Consider the following 19,391-nt stretch of genomic DNA (forward strand, 5'->3'; position numbering starts at 1 on the left):
GATCGCCAGGGTATCGCTCACTTGCAGATCGGCCGCTGGCCTGTGGTCCGCTGGGACGCGCCGTTTCCTGCTGAACAGAGCTGCCCCTCTGGCACGAAGCAGCTTTGGGTCTCTTGTGGCCTGCCTTCAGGCTGTCACCTGAACCAGGCGTTGGTTTTTTGTTTTTTTTTGTTTTTTTGGTTTTTTTTTTTTTTTTTTAAATCTCTCGCCAGCATCTGTTGACTGGCTGCTGTTCCTCCCACAACCCTGATGCCACGCGCAGACGGATACAGTGGTCCCTGGGGCTTGGTCGAGGGCAACCCCTCCCCCCCCCCCAGCCCTTTGCGGGTTCCCTGCGCTGCTTCTCCTCTCTAGATAATGGGGTGGGGGGGCAGGGACAGAAGCGACCACCCGAATTGTCTGTTGTTTGCGCTTGACTGCTGTAACCGCTCCAGCCACTCGGGTGCTTTTTGGAAGGGAGGCAATGAAGGTGACTGCCCGGGCTGCGAGTGGGGAAAGGGCAGGGCAATGTAAGCCCTGTGCCCCCAGTAAGTAGTTACTGCCTATGGCTGGTCTCTACTGGGCTGGGCTGAGCTGTCAGTCATGTCTCAATCAGCTGATGCTCAGAAGAGGATTGTTACTGGGATGCTGCTGCCCGGCGACCGAAGGTGGGAACTGGCGTTTGGGAGGCGCGCATGCGCGGTGGGGTGTGTGGCTGGGCCCCTGCTGTTGCCTGGCAACCGGGAGGCGGTACGGCAGCTGGGGAGGCGCGCATGCGCGGTAACGCCTTTTACGGCACTCGCCGCTGCTGCCTGGCAGCCAAAGCGCGACACGGCGTCTCGGCATTCGCGCATGCGCGGTGGCGCGCTTTACGGCGCTCCTGCTGTTGCTTGGCAACCAAAACGCTGTACGGCGGCTGAGGCAACCGCGCATGCGCGCTGCGCCTTTTACGGCGGTCTCCGCTGTTGCCTAGCTACCAGAGCGCGACACGGCGTCTCGGCAACCGCGCATGCGCGGCGGTGCGGTTTACGGCGCTCCTGCTGTTGCCTGGCAAGCAGAACGCGGTACAGCAGCTCGGGAGCCGTGCATGCGTGCTGGTGGTGCGTTTCGTCAGCGCTCTCTTCCGCCACCTTGTGGCCAAAGTTCGGTACTGCAGCTGGGGAGCTGCGCATGAGGTTGTGCCAAGCGCTCGCCGCTGCCACCCTGCGACCAATGTGCGGTACTGCAGCTCGGAGGCTGCGAGTGCGCGGGGCTGCCCCTGTCCTGCACGTGCCGTCCGACGGGAATGGCAACGCGGCACCGGCGGGAGGTGCCGCCGCGCTCGTTGCTTCCTCCCGGTAAGGAAACGCCGCCGGAAAGGAAAGCTTGCGTGGGCTGTCTCTGCCCGGCCTCCCTCTCCGTGCGGCGCGGGAGCACAAAGGGACAGGCGGGGCACTTACCGGCTGTGGGCAGGAGCTGCTGCAGCTGAAGCTGGAGAGGCCAGAGAAAGGTAGAGAAGAAGAAATGGAAGGCCGGCCGGCAGCTGCCTCCCGCTGCAGGCAAGAGAGAGCCTGCCTCTCGGCCTGTGGAAGGATCCCTCTTCGTAGTCCACAGCAGGTCAGACCGGCAGGGCGCACCGCAGGGTCCGTATGGAGCACCGATGGTGCGGCGCGGTACCGCCGCGTAGTGTGCGGGCGAGCGAGGCTCCGTGCCTAGGAAGCCTCGTCTTGCAAGACCTGTGAGACACGTGTTCTCCTAGGGGGAGGGCAGCCGGAGTTACAGCAGAGGAGGGGAGCGGGAGAGGAGCAGAAAGAAGCGTCTGAACTGGCAAATTCTCCTGGCAGCGCCAAGAACGAGAGCTGTGGTGAGCCCCGGGCCCTCGGGGCCCCATCTCTCTCCCCTCTTCTGCATTCTGGTCCCTCCCTGCCCCTCCCCTGGCCCCCTCTCTTTCCCACACCACTGTTTGTTTTTTTTTTGTTGTTGTTTTTTTTTTTCCTTTCCTCCCTTGTACCTCTGATACTGAAAAGCCGGTCGAAGAAACTCTCGAAGGCTCGTTTTGGAGTTTTAGAGAGCAGGCATTCTTCATTGCAGCGCTGGATGCACGGGGGATAGTTCCACCTCGCGTGCATGCCACAGCTTTAGCACAAACAGGTTATATAGACTAACTAATTGCATATTAATCAGATTAGTATACGTATACGTAAAACCGATGGCAACTGATTATCGTAGCGCTGCCTACATCCGATCATGCGCAATGAAGGATCCGTCTGAGACGAAGGGCTGCTTTTGCGACCACCGACCCATCTGAAGTTCTTGCTGGCTGTCCTTGAAGTCTTTATTCTTGTCCTTGTTCTTTGATCTTGAAGCTTAACGCAGTTTCAATCGCATGTGGTCAGTTTCAGCATTGTTCTCATCTAGCGTACAGGAATATCTAGTCATAAGAGCAAACAACTGCAAAACTTATGAATAATTACTAGTTAATCACTTTTGTAAAAACTTTTACAAAGTTTTTTACAAAGTCAAAACTTTTACAAAGTTTTGTAATTATGTACCCCAGCTACCCTTTGTCTACTGTTTCAACCATAATGTTAATATAAGATCATTTATCAAATCTCACTTATACGGTTATCTAGCAGCAAACCAGTGTTCATCAGTCTACCTTCTAAAGGATGTGTTGTATTGTGAGCTGACCTGTTTAGCTTGAGTCCTAATAAGGGCACCTGCTAGCCTCTCCCTTTGCTGGAATTCCTCTACTCATTTGGTGTTATTTCTTTAATATGCTGAAATACAAGTTGTGATTTTCATTTTCCAGATGTGTTGTCGTAAGGGTGTGGTGATGCTCAGCAGATGCCCCATCCTGTTGGAAGCACCCCCTCCATGGGGCAGGCAGTGTGGATTATCTGGTGTTGGGTCAAGAACCCAGAGTGGAATTGCTGTTGCAGATTATCCTAGACGAGTTTACCTACTGTGGATTACCTGGGTGGAGCCCCTGGTGAAGGTAAACCTCATGCATGCCCCCCCCCCAGCCTGTGCATGTTCTTGTGCACACATCATACCACCCCAGACTATCCATCTAACCCACCTTCCACGCGAGTTGTTTCCCATGCCGATTGGTGAGGGCGTCACCCCCTTCCCCCCACCCGCCGTGTATCCCCGAAGTTCCATGTTTTCTTGGTGTCATTTGTGGCTGCTGCCCCCGTGTAAACCGCGGGGGGCGTGGCTTCTGCTGACCCTTTGCTGTGTGACTGCAGGGGGCATCATTGCCCCCCCCCCCCCCCAGCCTGTCCTTGTGGGGCATGGCTGCTGCCTGGTCCCCCCCGTGTATTTCCATGTTTTTTTGGTGTCTTTTGCGCTTTGGGACCCTTGTACCTCTGTTAAGGGAGTCAGTTGGAGACACGCTCAGGGTGACTCTGAATCATTGGCTATTCACAGTAAATAATTTATTTTGCAACCAGAGATATTTTGGAGATGGAATTCTTAAGGGATCTAATTCTGCTTTTTGATTCATTGCTATCCAGAAGGTGGTTCTGGTAGAAGTTAGGTGGTATGCGCGGTCTTGCTAGAAATGAAACATAACCCCAGAGCGTTTTGGCTTTTTTATAAGAAACTAAAGCACATCAATTTTGATAACAACACTGTCATTGCATTTAATGAGCTAGTTTCTAACATAGTTTAGAAGGACATCTATCGCTTTCTATCTACACCCCAGAAAAATTAAGTTTAATTCCCTACCCGGTCACATTGCTGATGCAATTAGGTGTAGTACAGGAGCAAGTAGTGTCATTTCCTGGAGGGGTTACTTTCTCTGTTCAGGGCTTTGCTTGCTGTAAATTTCAGGCAGGTGAGAACAGTGCTGCTGCTCCTCCAGCTGACTTAATAACTTCTGGTGGTTTGCCCTTCCCCTTTCCCAGGTGATTACGCTAAGGGTGGTGGGCGGAGGCTCGGGGTATTTGACCCACAGCCTCTGCTGAGGAAGCTCATTGTGCTCTTGGGTTTCTTTGGTGTTAGTGCTCAGCTCTTGCTTGAGTCCTTTGCAGCTTTTGAGCTGGCACAGCCCTTTGGGAAGAGGTATCTGCCTGAGGTAAGAGCTTCAGGACCAGTCAAGGTTCAGCAGCATGTCTAGTAGAAAGTAACACCTGTATGCAGCTTTTTTTTTTTTTTTTTTCAGGTCAGTAACTTTGTTTTGAGTGTTCAGGGGTAGAAAGATGGTTTAATAGCATGCATTGTTTGTTTTTTTTTTTAATTTTTCATGCATTGTATTTTCCTGGAATTCCCAACTTTATTGAAAACGGAACCTTGTTTTTTTTCACCAGTTCTGCTGTATACTGTGTAAGTTGCTGCTATCTCTCTTAACAGGACTGATGGTGACATTGTTTAGCAGGGGTTAGGGTGAGCGTCTTGTATGCGTCTGTATATGGAGTTTTAGTATTTCTGAAGAAAGCAGAAGGGCCATGAGGCACAGTGCCTTTCAGGGTCTGGGACGCCTCGTCGCCTTTCCTCGTTGCCCACAGAATGCCATGTTGTCCCTAGAAGCTTTGCAGCTTGTGGCAGGCCCCTCGTAGATTACAAACCTTAGGACTTAACTTCATTTTGTGGGCATGTGGCAGAGCTCAGAGTCTCTGGGGAGTTGTAAGATAGGAGGTGCCCCCAGCATTTGGGATGTGGCTCAGAAGAGCGGCTCCTGAGGAGTAGCCACTGAAGGGGGTTCAGGGGTGCAAATGGAGGGCAGGAGGTGTCAGGAAGCAGTGGGGTTCCTTTCCTGACAGTTAAGAAGAAAAGGGGTTTCTAAAGTTTTGGGACTGGTGGGGAAAGGGAGGAGGGTTCACCAGGCTTTCTCAGATGAGTTTTGCAGTTGGATTTGGATGTCATAGAATCGTAGAATTGTTTGGGTTGGAAGGGACCATAAAGATCCTCTGGTTCCAACCCCCCCCCAACAATGGACACCTTCCGCGAGACCAGGTTGCTCAAAGCCCCATCTGACCTGGCCTTGAATGCTTCCAGGGAGGGAGCATCCGCAGGTTCTCTGGGCAACCCGTTCCAGTGCCTCGCCACCCATAGTGAGAAACTTCTTCCTAACACCTAAACTAAATGTACTGTCTTTAGGACTGAAGTCATTACCGCCTTGTCCTATTGATGTACACCCTTGTGAAAAGTCCCTCTGCAGGTTTCTTATAGGCACCCGTTTACGTACTGTGAAGTCTGCTATAAGGTCTCCTGCAAAGCTGCATGCCGACAAGCGGTCCGAGAAGGTGAGGCGGTCGTCGACTGGGTCGGTGTTGAATAGCAAAGTATTACGTGGCCGCTCGGTTAAGCTTTTCCCTTTTGTTTTGGAGGCGCTGTGCGGGCCACCTTTGGAGCGGGATGAGCGTTTGAGGTGAGCTGTGGGTTAGCGAGGAGGAGCGTGGGGCTGGTGACTCTTCACGTTTGTGTCTCTCTGTATCTTCGGTACCACGAATGACGACGGCCGCAGCCTCCGACTCCTCGATGAGCGTGTAAGCGTAATGCGGTGGCGCTTGTGAGGAGCGGGGGAGTTGGGGAAGTAGTTGGCGTTGGCCGACGGGATGCTTACTCCCTTTCCTGGTTTGGTTTGGGCTTGGTTTTTTTTTGTTTTGTTTGGTTTTGTTTTTTTTCCCCTGCAGGTGACGAAGAGGAGCCCGGCGACTGCAGGAATATCCCAGTTAGCCCGTGTGATTTTTCTGGATGATGGATTCAGCCCCTCGGCCCTCTGAAAGTGAAGTTGAGGGACCAGGCCTGTGGAGAGGCTGGGAGGGAGGCACAAAGTTGGGAATTGCTGGGAGGGGTTTTAAAGTTAGTGTAGGAGAGAGGGCTGTCCAGGAGCAGTGCCCTTTGGGCGTGGGAAGGGAGCGGGTTGCTTTTCAGCACGAGACCAGCGTGTGCCGGGCAGGGCAGTTCCAGCCTGTGTCCTTGGTGGTGCGCAGTTTGTGTAGTCTGTCTTCCGTGCCTTCGACCTCCCTTGGCTCTCAATGCCGTCATCGGTCTTTGCGCTCAGGGAGCGTGGCGTGCGCTTCGGGAACCGTCCCTAGGGTCTCGAATGCCCTTACTCGTCGGCACTGTGCCAATCGGGTGTTTCTTTTCTTGCGTTAGGAGCTCTAAAGCGTGGATTGGTCTCGGAAGGTTGCCACTGGTTCTCTTTTGCGGCGCTCCTCCAGGCTGCTTTGGCAGCTCTGCTCTCTAGCACTGTGTTGTCTTGGACTGGGAGTTCTTCCCTGCATCTTGATGGATGTTCCTAGGTCTTGATGACAGGCTTCTTATGCATCCCTCATCTTGGTTTTGACAGTACCATCTTGTAACGGGCCGTTACTTTTGCCTCTTCTTCTTTGGGGCTGTCGTAGAGCCTCCTCGCTATGTGGTTTTGGATGCTGTAGGCCATCTTGCCGGATGGCAACTCCCGTCCGGGAGTCATTCTTCTTGCTGAGAGTTTTCTCTCCCTTTGAATCGCCTTGTTGGTAGCGTTCTGTGTTGTGTGTGTTTGTGCATGGGTGTGTTTGGCTTGGAGCTGCTCTGCCCGGGGATGTAGAGTCAGGGGTAGGTGGAACAGCAAGAAGAGTCTGTGGGTGAAATGTTGATTTGACTTAATTGTTTAGGCGAGGGTTGTACAGTAATCTTGGCTCCAGTAGCCGTCGGCGGGCTTTCTGGACAGCTGTGCTGATAGTGTTTTACGAAGACGATTGGAGCCACGTGGCACGGGCTGTTGAGGGGTAATGAAGCAGATTTGAGTCTCTAAGGTGTTAAGTCTTGCATGTGATGGGCCTAAAGTTTGGCCCCTCTTTTTTTTTCTTTTTTTTTTTTTTTTTTTTTTTTTTTTTCCTCTAAGATGGCAGGCTGTAGTTGGACTCCAGATGGTATTCCTAGACGGAATCAAGACCTCTGGAGTTGTTAAGCTCTTGCTCTGCATCTTGGTGACTCGTTCAATATGTTTTTTTTTTTCAGATGCAGAGGGACAAGTGGTGTGCCACAGAGCGACGGAGGAGGGGAGCCGAGCAGCGTAAGAAGGTGGGTCCGTGAGTGGAATCAGAGGGAACGATGTGGCTGGTGGCTCTATGACTAGCTCATAGGGTTCTCTTTTTCTTTTATTTTGAAGGTACGAAGCAAGGAGCGAAGCGGGCCATCGGTACTGGAGGTGACTCGGGCAAGTTGAGCTGCGACTACTGGGTTAAAGGAACTGTTTCTTTCGAGGTGTCAGTATTGTTGGCAAAGTTGGAAGCATCCCTTGTCATTTGTTTTTTGGAGGTGGAGCACACAGCCTTGGAGGGGCGAAGTCGCAGGCTGATGAGCAGTGTGAGAAGGTGAGGTGATTGTGGGCCAGGTTGGTGTTTAATATCAAAGTATTATGTGGTTGCTCAGTTAAGCGTTTGCCTTTTGTTTTGCAGGGGCTGTGCGGGCCACCTTTGGAATGGGATGAGCATTTGAGGTGAGCTGTGGCTTAGGGAGGAGGAGCGTGGGGCCAGTGACTTCTCAGGAGTGCTATGCTAATTTTGTGTGTCTTGGTGTCTTAGGTACCATGAGAGATGATGGCTGCAGGGTCTGACTCTGGAATGAGCAGGTAAGCATAACACTGTGGTGTGAGTGATTAAGTAGGGGGTTGGGAAAGTAGTTGGTGTTGGCTGATGGGTTGCTTACTGCCTCTTCTGATTTTGTTGCTTTTTTTTTTGTCTTCATTGCAGATGATGAAGAGGAGCCTGGCGACTGCAGGAACATCCTAGTGAGCAGGTGTGGTTTTTCTGCATGATGGATTCAGACCCTCGGCAAGCTAAGTTAAGGGACCCAGGCTGGGGAGAGGCTGGGAGGGAGGGACACAGCTGGGAGTTGCAGGGAGGGGTTCTGAAGTTATTGCAGGAGAGAGGGCTGTCCCAAAGCCGTCCCCTTTGCGCAGGCGAAGGGAGCAGGTTGCTTTTCAGCACAAGACCAGTGTGTGCCGGGCAGGGCAGTTGCAGCCTGTGCCTGTGGTGGTGTGTAGTTTGTGTAGTCTGTCTCTTGTGCCTTAGGCCTTCCTCGGGTCTCGATGTCCTTGTCGCGCTTTGTGCCGGAGAAGCACGGCATGCGCTTTGGGCGCCATCCCTAGGGTCTCGAATGCCCGTACTCATTGTCCCGGTGCCAATCGGGTGTTTCTTTTCTTGCGTTAGGAGCTCTAAAGCGTGGATTGGTCTCGGAAGGTTCCGGTCGTTCCTCTTTTGCGGTATTCTTCTGGGCTGCTTTGGCAGCTCTGTTCTCTAGCCGTCCATTTTCTCGGCCTGGGACTTCTTCTCCGCATCCTGATGTCCTTAGGTGTCAATGCCAGGCTTCTGGTGCATCCATCGTCTTGGTTTTGACGGTGCCGTCTTGTAACGAGCTGTTCCATTCGACTCCTGTTCTTGGGGTCTGCCGTAGAGCCTCCTAGCCTCATGGTTGCGGCCCTGTAGGTCGTCTTGCCCGACGGCGCCTCCCATCCAGGAGTCATTCGTTTTGCTGAGAGTTTTCTCTCTCTCTTTGAATCACCTTGTTGGTAGCGTTCCACGTGGCGACATTCTGCACACAGGCGTGTTTGGCTTGGAGCTGCTCTGCCCAGGGATGTGGAGTCAGGGGTAGGTGGAACAGCGATAAGAGTCTACGGGTGAAATGTTGATGTGCCTAGACCATTTAGGCGAGGGTTGTACAGTCATTTTGGCTCGAGTAGCCATCGGCGGGCTGTGTGGACAGCCGTGCCGATAGTGTTGTATGGAGACAATTGGAGCCGTGTGGCAGGGGCTGTTGAGGGGCAGTGAAGCGGATTTGACTCTCTAAGGTGTTAAGTCTTGCACGTGATGGGCTTAAAGTTTGGCCCTGTTTTGTGTGGTGGTTTTTTTTTTTGGTTGGTGGTTTTTTGTGTGTTTTGTTTTTTTTTTTTTTTTTTTTTTTTAATGGCAGGCTGTATTTGGACTCTAGATGGTCTTCGTAGCTGGAATCAAGACCTATGGAGTTGTTAGTCTCTTGCTCTGCATCCATGTGACTTGTTTGATATGGTGCTTTTTTTTTTTTTTTTTTCAGATGCAGAGGGACAAGCTGTGTGCCACAGAGCGACGGGGGAAGGCAGTGGAGCGCCGTAAGGAGGTGGGTCTGGGAGTGCAGTCGGAGGGAAGATGTGGCCAGTGGCTCTATGAGATTGCTTTGCTGTGCATTGCGGTTTTTTTGCTTTGTATTGATCTGTATTTGCCTTTGTCTTGCGTTGTTTTGCTCTGTATTTGCATTGACTGTCATGTGAGGTTGTCTCGTGTTGTATGACCTTTATTGTGTTTTTTCTGGCATTGTAGTGCTCTGTGCTTTTATTGACTGTCATCTGAGACTATCTTGCATTGTATTGCTTAATATTGGTTTGTGTTCTGCTGCTCTGTACTTGCATTGTTTGCCATCTGAGATTGTCTCGCTTTGCATGGCCCTGCATTGTGTTTTGTATTGCAGTGCTCTGTACTTGTATTGAGTGCCATCTGAGACTGCCTTGCATTGTCTGGTTCTGTATTGGTTTTGTATTGTTTTGGTCCGTACTTGTATTGACTGTCATCTGAGAGTCTCTTGTATTGGCCCTGTCCTGTTTTGTCTGGTATGGCTGTGCTCTGAGTTGTTTTGTCTTGACTGAGATAAGAGTACTGCCTTGTATGGCATTATACTTTGCATGCAAATTGCATGGCTCTGTTTGTGTGTGTATTGTATAGCATTGTAGAGACAGCTTAGAAGGCTTAATGACTTTGGGTTCTTTGCACGCAAGGAGTTGAGTGGATCACAATTGGACTGTGAACTAGTATAGAGTAAGGCAGTAACTGGGCAATGGTTCATATTGTTTATGCGGATGCTTTGTGACAAGCCTCTAGAAATGGTCAAGGCCTTGAGGTCCGAGTAGCAGCGTGATGGGCCTCGGAGCGATCGGTAACTTTGGGACATCTCTGTGTTTGTGATGCTCTGGTTTTTCAAGTGCCATGGAGGACACTGACTGTGAGGATGTGTTATTTTTTGGAATAGGTGGGAAGCAGGATAGGGGAGTGGTGGAGGACTTCTCTCTCAAGGATGAAGTGTCTAATAAAAAGCTTTGTGTGTTGTTTTTGCAGGTGATGACAGGGCACGAGGTGCTTGAAGGAACCTTGCATTTAGGTGACATGGCTGCTGTGGAGGTTGGACTGTGACACGTGGCACTGTGAAAGCTCAGTATCAGGTTGAAAATGCACGGATGGTGGAGATGATGGTGTGTGTTGAAACATTGGTGTAACAGAAGGGTAGTTTGTGGGGAGTTTGGAAGGAGGTTGGGCTCGGGCCAGGGTTTTTGCAGGTGGGGCGATTTTTGAGTCCCCCGGTGCCACAGGCACGGGGTGATGGCCCTTTGATGGTGGTGGGCAGTTGCATGGATGAGTTGAGAGTGAGGACTGGCATGTATGTGATCTGAATGAGTGGTGTGCTGTGAATGTGTGTAACCTTGTAGGGTTATGTGGTTTAGCCTTGTTATGTTTTTTCCTTTCAGGTTGGATGTAGAGTTGAGATGTTTTTCAGGGAAATAGAAAAAAAAAAAAAAAATTAGAATGAAAAAACCCAGCTGGGATATGGGTTGGTTTTTGGTATTGTCCCATCTTGTTCTGCCCCCCCCCCCCCCCCCTTTTTTTTTTTTTTTTCCCCTGGTCCTAGCCGGTCCATGAGGCGATGCTGATCGCCAATGTTCGGACCAGGGTCCGGCTTGGGCCAGGGTTTTCACAGGCAGGGCAATTTTTGTTCAAGGCTCCTGGGAATGGTGTTCCCATGCAGTGCTGCCCTGGAATGTGTTAATTGCCACTTAGTGCAGGGAATTATGTTGTTCAGCGGATGGTCTTTGGAAGACAGTTGAGGATTTTGCGGGTGGGGGGGGGAGTTGGAGTAGATAGCCAGCATTGAGTAGGCCAGGGTTGTGAAGTGCGTGGGTGTAACTGTATTTTTCTGTGGTGGGTTTGTCATATATTTGGGTGCTCTTTGTAGTTTGTGATGTAATGATGTTTTTCAATTTTTATTTTTGTGCGTAGGTGTGGAAGTGGACAGTCTGTCAAGAGGAGCGGAGCTCACTTGTTTTCTGCCCAGGAACAGGGATCGTGGAGGTAAACCTCTGGATGTGAAGCGACAGATGTAATGGGAGTGAGGAATGTGGAAAAGACCACTCTGTAGAGAATTGCAGGCACTAAATAGTGGCATTTCTTCTTAAGGTAATGCTAAATTTTTGGAGTTTAAATGTATTCGTAAACATAATGATTGAAAGAGGAACAAAACTAATAGTGGCAAATATTTGACCAATGCAGCCATAACTCTTTTCTATACATTGTAGTAAAAGTACATTGTAGAATTGGACTGTAAATACTGACACAGCTGAATGTATGTGAAGACAGTAATGGACCAAATGAAACAATAAAAATAAAATGAAAAAAAGGCAGGTAATTAGGTCTCCTTGTGAGAATCACAGTACTAATGGCAATCGCAAAGGCAAGTGCAGAGCGAAGCATGCACGTTTAGGGCCCATAGGTAAACTTAGCTGTTTAAGTAAGTGAAAGTGTTCGTTAGAATTAGACATCCAAGGGAGAGTTGTAGATAGCTCAAGGTAAATGTAGCTGCAGATGGGTTAATAGAAAAGGTGTGCATTACTGGCTCTAGTAATTGCACAACTTTGAAATTGGTGCTGTAGCTATGTAACTGCGACATGGGCTCGGGCGCGGTGTGGCGCCGAAATGGGCTCGGTTACTGGATAATATGTGTATAATATGTGGGGTTTTTTCATTCTGTATCTCACTCTTCCTGTTCTTCTCTTTCTCTGACCCTTTATGGTGCTCCCTAACCTTTTTATTTATGTCTTCTATCTCTCTGCAAGGGTCCTAATACCTCTCTTTCTCCAACCTCCTGTGTTTCTCACAGTCTCTTTCTATCTCTTGTCATTATTCTCATCTGTCACTTTGTCTTACTTCCTGTACCATAGTATCATGTTGTATTTGTTTTTCCTGCTTTTTTCTCCATTTGTCCAGATCCCTGTTCCTGTTTTCTTCTATTGCTGTCCCTCTGCCCTGCTTCCTCTTGCTATCTTTTCTGTATTCCTCTCTGTTCCATTCCCTCTTCCATCCTTTCTAACTGTATCCCCCTGTCCAGCTAGCTGTCCCTTCTCTCTCTTTTCTCTCTTCCTCTATCTCTCTCTCACTGCTTATCAATCACAGTTTTTTTTTTCCTCCAGTGCTGTCCTGCTCTCTGTCCCTTTTTTCTTACACTCATTCTGTCATGCTCCCTGTGTCTTTTTTTTAATTTCTCCATCTCTGTTCTGCAGCCTATCACTATTTTTTCCTCTTCCATTCCTCTGTTCTTCTTCCAGTCCTTGTCTCTCTCTCCCTTTGTTCTTTTTCCTTTCCTTTTTTCCTTTCTTGCTACATCTCTGTTCTGCTCCCTAGAATAGAATCAAATCAAATTATGAAATTTGGAAAAGACCTCTAAGATCATTAAGTCCAACCATCAACCCAACACTACCATGCCCACTAAATCATACCCCCAAATGCCACATCTACGTGCTTTTTGAACATCTCCAGGGATAGTGACTCTATCACTACCCTAGGCAGCCTGTTCCAATGCCTGACAACCCTCTCAGTAAAGAAATTTTTTCTGATATCCAATCTAAACCTTCCTGGCGCAACTTCAGGCCATTTTTTCTTGTCCTATCTCTAGTTACTTGATAGAAAAGACCAGCACCCACTTCGCTACAACCCCCCTTTAGGTAGTGGTGGAGAGCAATAACGTCTCCCTTCAGCCTCCTTTTCTCCGGACTAAACCACCCCAGCTTCCTCAGCTGCTCCTCATAAGATTTATGCTCCAGGCCCCTCACCAACTTGGTTGCCCTTCTCTGGACATGTTCCAGCACCTCAATGTCTTTCCCGTAGCGAGGGGCCCAAAACTGAACGCAGTACAAGAGGTGCAGCCTCACCGGTGCCGAACACAGGGGAAAAATTGCTTTTCTGCTCCTGCTGGCCACACTGTTTCTGGCTTATATTCAGCTGGCTGTCAACCAGCACCCCCAGGTCTTTTTCCACTGGGCAGCTTTCCAGCCGCTCTTTCCCAAGCCCTTAGTGCTGCATGGGGTTGTTGCAACTGAAGTGTGGGAACAGGTACTTGGCATTGTTGAGCATCATGTAATTAGCCTTGGCCCATCGATCCAGCCTGTCCAGATCCCTCTGTAGAGCCTTCCTACTCTCAAGCAGATCAGCCCTCCCTCCCAACTTGGTGTTGTCTGCAAATTTACTGAGGGTAGACACAAGCCCCTCATCTAGATCATTGATGACAAAGATACTAAAGAGAACTTACCCCAAAACTGAGCCCTGGGGAACACCACTTGTGACAGTTAGTCAACCAGATTTAACTCTGTTCACCACAACTGTCTGGGCTCAGTGATCCAGCTAGTTTTTTTACCAAGTAAAGAGTACACCTGTCTAAGCCATGAGCTGCCAGCTTCTCAAGGAGTATGCCATGAGAGACAGTGTCAAAGGCCTCGCTGAAGTCAAGGTAGATAACATCCACAGCCTTTCCCTCATCCACTAGGCGGATCACCTGGACATAGAAGGAGATCAGGTTGGTCAAGCAGGACCCGCTTTTCATGAACCCACACTGGCTGGGCCTGATCCCATGGTTGTCCCACACATGCCATGTGAGTGCACTGAAGATGAACCGCTCCATAATATTCCCCGGTCCCAAGGTCAGGCTGACAGGCCTGTAATTCCCCTCTCTATTTCTCTGTCCTATTCTCTCTGCAGTTTTTTTTGTTTTCTGATGCTCTGTCCTGTTCCTTGTCACTATCTTTTCTCACTCTGTTTCTGTCCTGCTCTGTGTCTTTTAATTTCCCTCTCTGCGCCTGTACGTGCCGCTCTGTGTCCCTGCCTTCCTATCTCTCGTCTTCCTACTTTCTCATTCTCTCTCTATCCCTTTGTCTTGCTCGCTGTTGCTGTTTATTTTTTGTCATTCTGGATCTCACTGTCCCCGTCCTCCTTCCTGTTCATCTCTTGCTCTCTCTGACCCTTTGTGCTGCTTCCTGCCCCTTTTTTATTCACCCTCCCTCTCTCTGCAGGGCTCCTGATACTTCTCTTTCTAAATTCCCCAACGCCCTGGGCTTCTCGCGGTCTCTGGCGCTCTCTCTGGGGCGCGCGCTCTCCTTGTCGTTGTTCTTGTCTGTCGCTCTGTCTTGCTTCCTGTCCCGTCGTTTCTCGCTGTATCCCTTTGTCCCGCTCCCTGCTTGTATTCTATTCCTCTCTGTCGTGAGGACCGTCCCAGTTTTTTATCTGCGTCCTGCCGCTGTCCTGATTTGTCCTTCTCTGCCATGTTCCCTGTCTCTCTTTCTGTCTCTTTTCCTCTGTCCCTGCTGCTTATTTCTCCATCTCTGTCCAGACCCCTGTCCCTTCCCCCCCGCCCCGCCCTGCAGTCCCTCTGCCTTGCTTTCTTTCGCTCCGCTTTTCTGTCTGTCTCTCTCTGCCCCATTCCCTCTCCCGTCCTTTCTAACTGTGTCCCCCTGTCCAGCTAGCTGTCTCTTCTTTCTTTTTTCTGTCCCTCAGTACTTTTTTCTTTTCCCGTATCTCTCTCCCGCTGCCCGTCGCAGTTGGTTTTTTCTCCTCCGATGCTGGCCTGCTCTTTGTCCCTTTTGTCTCTCTCTGTCCTTCCGTCGTGCTCACTGTGTCTATTTAATCCCTTCATCTCTGTCCTGCAGCCCGTCGCGATTTTTTTTTTTCTCTTCCGTCCCTTTGTCCTGCTCCCCGTCCTTGTCTCTCTTTCCCTTGGTTCTGCCTCCCGTCTTTTTTTTCCTTTCTTTCTCCATCTCTCTGTCCTGCTCCCTATCCCTCGCGCGCGCTCTCTGTTTCTGCGTCCTTCTCCTTGCCTTTCCCCCACGTTCTCTGTCTTGTTCCCTCTTTGGTTTTCTTGTTTTCCGGGTGGCTGGGCCCGGCTACCCGCGGGGGTGCTTCGGCTCGGGGGTTTGGGGTGGGGGCCTGGCCGTGCCGGCGATGGCGGGGAAATAAAGCCTGAAAGGGCAATCGCGAAGCGACGCCCTGCCTGTGCTGGGGCTGCCCCGCAGAGGCGTGGGGCCGGGCCCTCCGCAGGTCGCGGGCACTCCCCAAAACTGCGCGTGGGGCCCCGGGGGTGCGGGGCTGCGGGGTGGCTACGCTCGGCGTCGCCCATGGGCGCTGCAGGGTCAGAAAGGGAGAACAAGTTTTCTGTTCCCGGGGCTTGACGACAGGCTCGCGCGGCTGATTTTGGGGCTCGGAAACAGACCGAGCTGCGCGGCTTTGGGCCCAGAAACAGAGGTCCGGCCCTGCGTTTTTGGGCCTTGAGAACAGGCTCGGCAGCCGGGGTTTTTGGCTCCCAAAGGGGCCCCGAGTCCGCTGGTGTGGGGGCCAAAAGCGGAAGCCGGCGTGGCTGGTTTGGCAGGCGGGTGGGAGGGTGTTGGGGGCTGCGGGGGGAAGCAGGGGGTGGGCAGGGTGCGTGGACCCTCCCCGGAGATGGGGGTCTGGTGGTGTCGGACGCCGAAGTTCGGGAGGCCGGCGCGCAGCAGGCCGCACTCAACTTCTGCGATGGTCTGTGGGGGGAAAGGCGCTTTTCAGACCCCACGTGCCCTCTTTGAGTCCAGCTCTTCTTTCTGCGCTGCTCAGAATAGTTGTTCAGTAATTAATCGCCCGAACTAACGACTATTTATACGGCGTGTAACTCTGACGTTTAATCCCGATGCTCCAGTTTTGACAGCAGTTGATATACAACCTTGTGGAAAGGCCAGACCGTTGCACGTAGCTGGAGCTTGTAAGGAGAAGCAGCTGAAATCAGCCGGAGCTTCAGCTGTGTCAACAGCTGTACCGAAGATGATGCAAAAATACTTTTTGCTCTGCTCCATCGTACTGTCTTCACAAACCTTCACAAAAAAAGGCAGCTTTGTATTCCTACCCAGCTTTATGCTAACGGGTTTTTTCTTCTCTCAGCTGGATGTCAGCTGGCACCGTTTCGCCGTGCTTGCCCTTTCTTCTGCCATGACAATACGAGACAGATGGAAAGAATCCATAGTGGTCTGCAAGTACAAGGTACGTCTGTGATGTGTGTCTGCGTTTTTCCAAAGGTACTTGCAGTATGGACTTTAACATTAAGAGTGTGCCAACTCTCCTTTTACATTTTTTTACGTGAAATGTTGTAACGCAAATACTAAAAATAAGTTCTGTTCTGGAGCAAGTTACACCTATGCAAAGTTTACTTCCCTCCGTTTATTTTCTCTTCCTGAAAGCATAATCTTCTGTTTCTGTGCACTTGCTAGTAAATGATATAGTGAAAATAATTTTGTACTAAAAGAGGGAAGAAACTGTTCGTAAGAGTTCAGCTGTTCAGAAGAAACAGACTTTGTTTTCATGATAAAAGCTTTATGCTTTTGCAGTCCATGAGTTTTTTAAATAGCTTATAGGAGTACTCGACAACCTTACTGAGATAACTAGCATCTGTGCTAAAAGCAATCGAGGTCAAAGAAGAGACGTGGACAAAACAGGACAAATTGGCGTCGCATCTGTGTGTTTTCCAGGCTTTCCCAGGAAGCACTGGCAGCCCTGTAACTAGTGACAGTGAGGTCCTGATTGTTTTTGATGAGTTACTGCTTCAGTAATGTATTTTTTCCTTTAACCTACAGCGTGTCATTTTGACTTCAGTTGGAAAGAGATTTTCCAAAATGGAAGTCTTTGTCACTCAAAGAAATTTTCTTTTATGAACTTCCCATCAGAGTGGATCTTCAGAGGTGATCGACTTGACAGTAGAAGTCATCAGTAACAAGACTTTTCACTCTCTTTAAACAAAGAAAAAAAAAAAAAAAAAAAAAGTCAATTTCCTTCCAAAGACCCAAGCACAGCCCATCTTCCTAAAGTTGATGGCATCGCTGGTCTTTGGTTTCTCAGTTGTAACAGTCGCGACAACATGAAAATGTGTTGCTCTGCGTGCTTCAGTACTGCCAAAAGCATTAGGAAATCCGCCAGTCCTTTTTGGTAGTCTGAGGTATTGCAGCACTGGGGGTTTTACAAATTGACCTGCATTGTTTAAAGTGTAACTGCCAAATAGCTGTAGTATATCATTTATGAGGTGTATGTAAGCAGTTAGGTATTTTTCTAAATGTTTAAAAAGAGAGGCAACTGAATGTTGTGGGTTTTCTTTCCTGACGTTTTGACGGAGTGCTCTGAAGTACTTTCTTTCTGTCTGGCTTTCAATGGTGTGTTTCCCTGGCAGTTCAGTAGCACCTCTCTTGGGCAGCGCAGCTGGCCAGGTGTTCCTCCTCATTACGTAACACACACAAAACCCCCTAGTCACATTATAACTGTGTACTTTGGAGATAGATAATTTAACGGTAGGAATTCAGAGCTGTGCAAGTTAAGGTAATGCAAAAGGAAAATCAAATACTTTTACAGTATAAGTATTCTTATTGGATGTATATAAACGTGGGCACACCCTTTGAGTGTAAAGTGAATTATTGAGATTTATTCTTTATTTTTCATTTTGCTCTTTGAAGTTTTCCACTTCACTTTCAGCTTTATTCACCAAACAAGCAAGATGCAAAGCAGCAGCAGCAGCAGCGCAAGGGCTGTAGCTGTTGCGGTGGATCCGTAAGCACAGATTCTGATTGTGTACAACCTCGTCCTGCAGCCTCCCGGGGTTCTCTCCCTGCAGCAGTGCTGCAAGTAAGGGAGGAGACGTTTTCCAACCCCGGCAAGAGTGTTTACTCGTGTGCTAAGCAGGTGTTCAAAATGGTATCAATTAGCCTAAATGCTGATTTTAAGTGTTCAAATCGCTCTTAACTTTTAAAGGAGGGTGGTGTATTTCGAGCTGACCTGTTTACCTGGAATCCTCCTTTAGCTCAGCGACTCTCCTTGTGCACCCCCAGCCTCCGCTGGCAGGGCGGTATGAGAAGCTGGAAGGTCCTTGACTTAGTATAAACCCTGCTTAGCAACAACTAAAGCGTCGGTGTGTTGTCAACGTTACTCTCGTCCTAAATCCAAAATGGCCCTGTACCAGCTACTCGGAAGAAAATTAACTTTATTCCAGCCAAAACCAGGACAACCCCAACCCCCCTGATTCTGGGTCTGCAACAGGGGGAAAAAAAAAAAACAAACGAATTTGGGACTCCTGGGAAAGCCAAATCCGCCTGGATCTGTGCAGCTGGAAAGGAAAAATCCCACCCCGTTTTCACGCGCAAAACCACAACCAAAAGATCACCCCTTTTTATGTTGTGGAAAAGCACTGAAACACACCCCAAACTGAGTATTTTGAAAAAGCAAAAAACTTGCCAGTTTGGGGAAGATTGGGGGCGAAGCACAGGCAGTTTGAGGGGCATTGCTGGGGGTCCTCCCAGTGTGGATGATCTGGTGTGGATTCTCTGTTGCGCGTTATCCCAGGTGAGTTACCTGCTGTGGATCATCCCGGGTGGACTCCCTGGGGTAGGTCATCCCCGCCCGTGTCCCCCCATCCACCTTTGTACCCTCACCTACCCTCCCCCCGTGTGTGTTTCTCCCCCATGTGCCCCCCGTTGCTCCGGCCCGCCCCCTTCACCCACGCGAGTTTTTAACCCGTGCGAGTTGTTTCCCCCCCGCATGCCCCTGGTCTCCTATCTCCTGCCCTCGCCCACCCCCCCCCTTTCCCTCCTCCATATGCCACACCCCCCCCCCCATCATCTGTCAGGCTCCAGACCCCTGGCATGCTGCCTGCACCCCATTCTCTGTCATTTTTTTTCTTCTTTTCCTTACAAGTTGTTGCTGTTGTTTCTTTTTAATGATTAAACTCTTTTCATTTCCAGCCACGAGTTTTCTCACTTTCGCCCTTCCGATTGTCTCCCCGTCCCACTGGCGGCGGGGGGAGCGAGTGAGCGGTCGCGTGGGGCTTCGTTGCCGGCTGGCGTTAGACCACGACACGAGGTGAGTCGCAAGCCCTGCCTGGCTAATGCTGGAGGCTCTCTGCGTTCCTCCTGCCATCTTGACGGGCCGTCCTTGTTCTTCATTGCCGCTTTATAGCGAGCGCCTCTTGCTCCGTAAGCAGCAGTACTCGGGCCGTGCAGGTGCTGCACGTTGCAGACAGCAAAGGGCAATCGTGACGCTTGCTGGGGGGAGCGGCGAGGGGTGCGGAGCCACGCTCCTGTAGGGAGCAAAGATGGAACCTCGAGGGCTCTGCGGTCATCTGCCGAGAACATCTACTATCCCGACGCTCCGCTTTGCTTTCCCTGCTTCACGTCTAATTACTTTGCACGCCGGAGGGCGGGGCGGTAAGTAACACCGTGCAGCGTCTCTTCGATAAGAGACAAGCCCCGCACAAGAAGCCTTGCGTGCGTGCAGGATTAGGAGAGCAGAGTTGTGATAGCACAGAGGTGAGGAAAGGTGCGCCCCACCCCAACAGAGCCCCAGGATTGCCAGGGTATCGCTCGCTTGCAGGTGGGC

At 50.3% G+C, this 19,391-nt stretch overlaps 1 protein-coding gene and 1 long non-coding RNA gene across 2 annotated transcripts; both read left to right on the top strand.

Annotated features, from left to right (window-relative positions):
• Positions 1-274: 274 nt before the first annotated feature.
• On the top strand, positions 275-19,098 carry LOC115338279. Its single transcript, XM_041121912.1, has 10 exons — positions 275-1,083; positions 1,155-1,248; positions 1,289-1,575; positions 1,718-1,822; positions 2,771-2,956; positions 8,983-9,045; positions 15,921-16,019; positions 16,505-16,544; positions 18,758-18,875; positions 18,972-19,098. Exons 3-10 carry the CDS (start codon positions 1,483-1,485, stop codon positions 19,096-19,098), a joined length of 831 nt encoding a protein of 276 aa, XP_040977846.1. The 5' UTR covers positions 275-1,083; positions 1,155-1,248; positions 1,289-1,482.
• On the top strand, positions 7,209-7,613 carry LOC115338278. The gene is made up of 3 exons (XR_003922367.2): positions 7,209-7,265; positions 7,350-7,390; positions 7,476-7,613. It is a non-coding gene; the product is annotated as an uncharacterized LOC115338278 (long non-coding RNA).
• Positions 19,099-19,391: the final 293 nt, after the last annotated feature.

The sequence above is a fragment of the Aquila chrysaetos genome, unplaced genomic scaffold, assembly GCF_900496995.4.
Source record: "Aquila chrysaetos chrysaetos unplaced genomic scaffold, bAquChr1.4, whole genome shotgun sequence".
Taxonomy (NCBI): Eukaryota; Metazoa; Chordata; class Aves; order Accipitriformes; family Accipitridae; genus Aquila; species Aquila chrysaetos.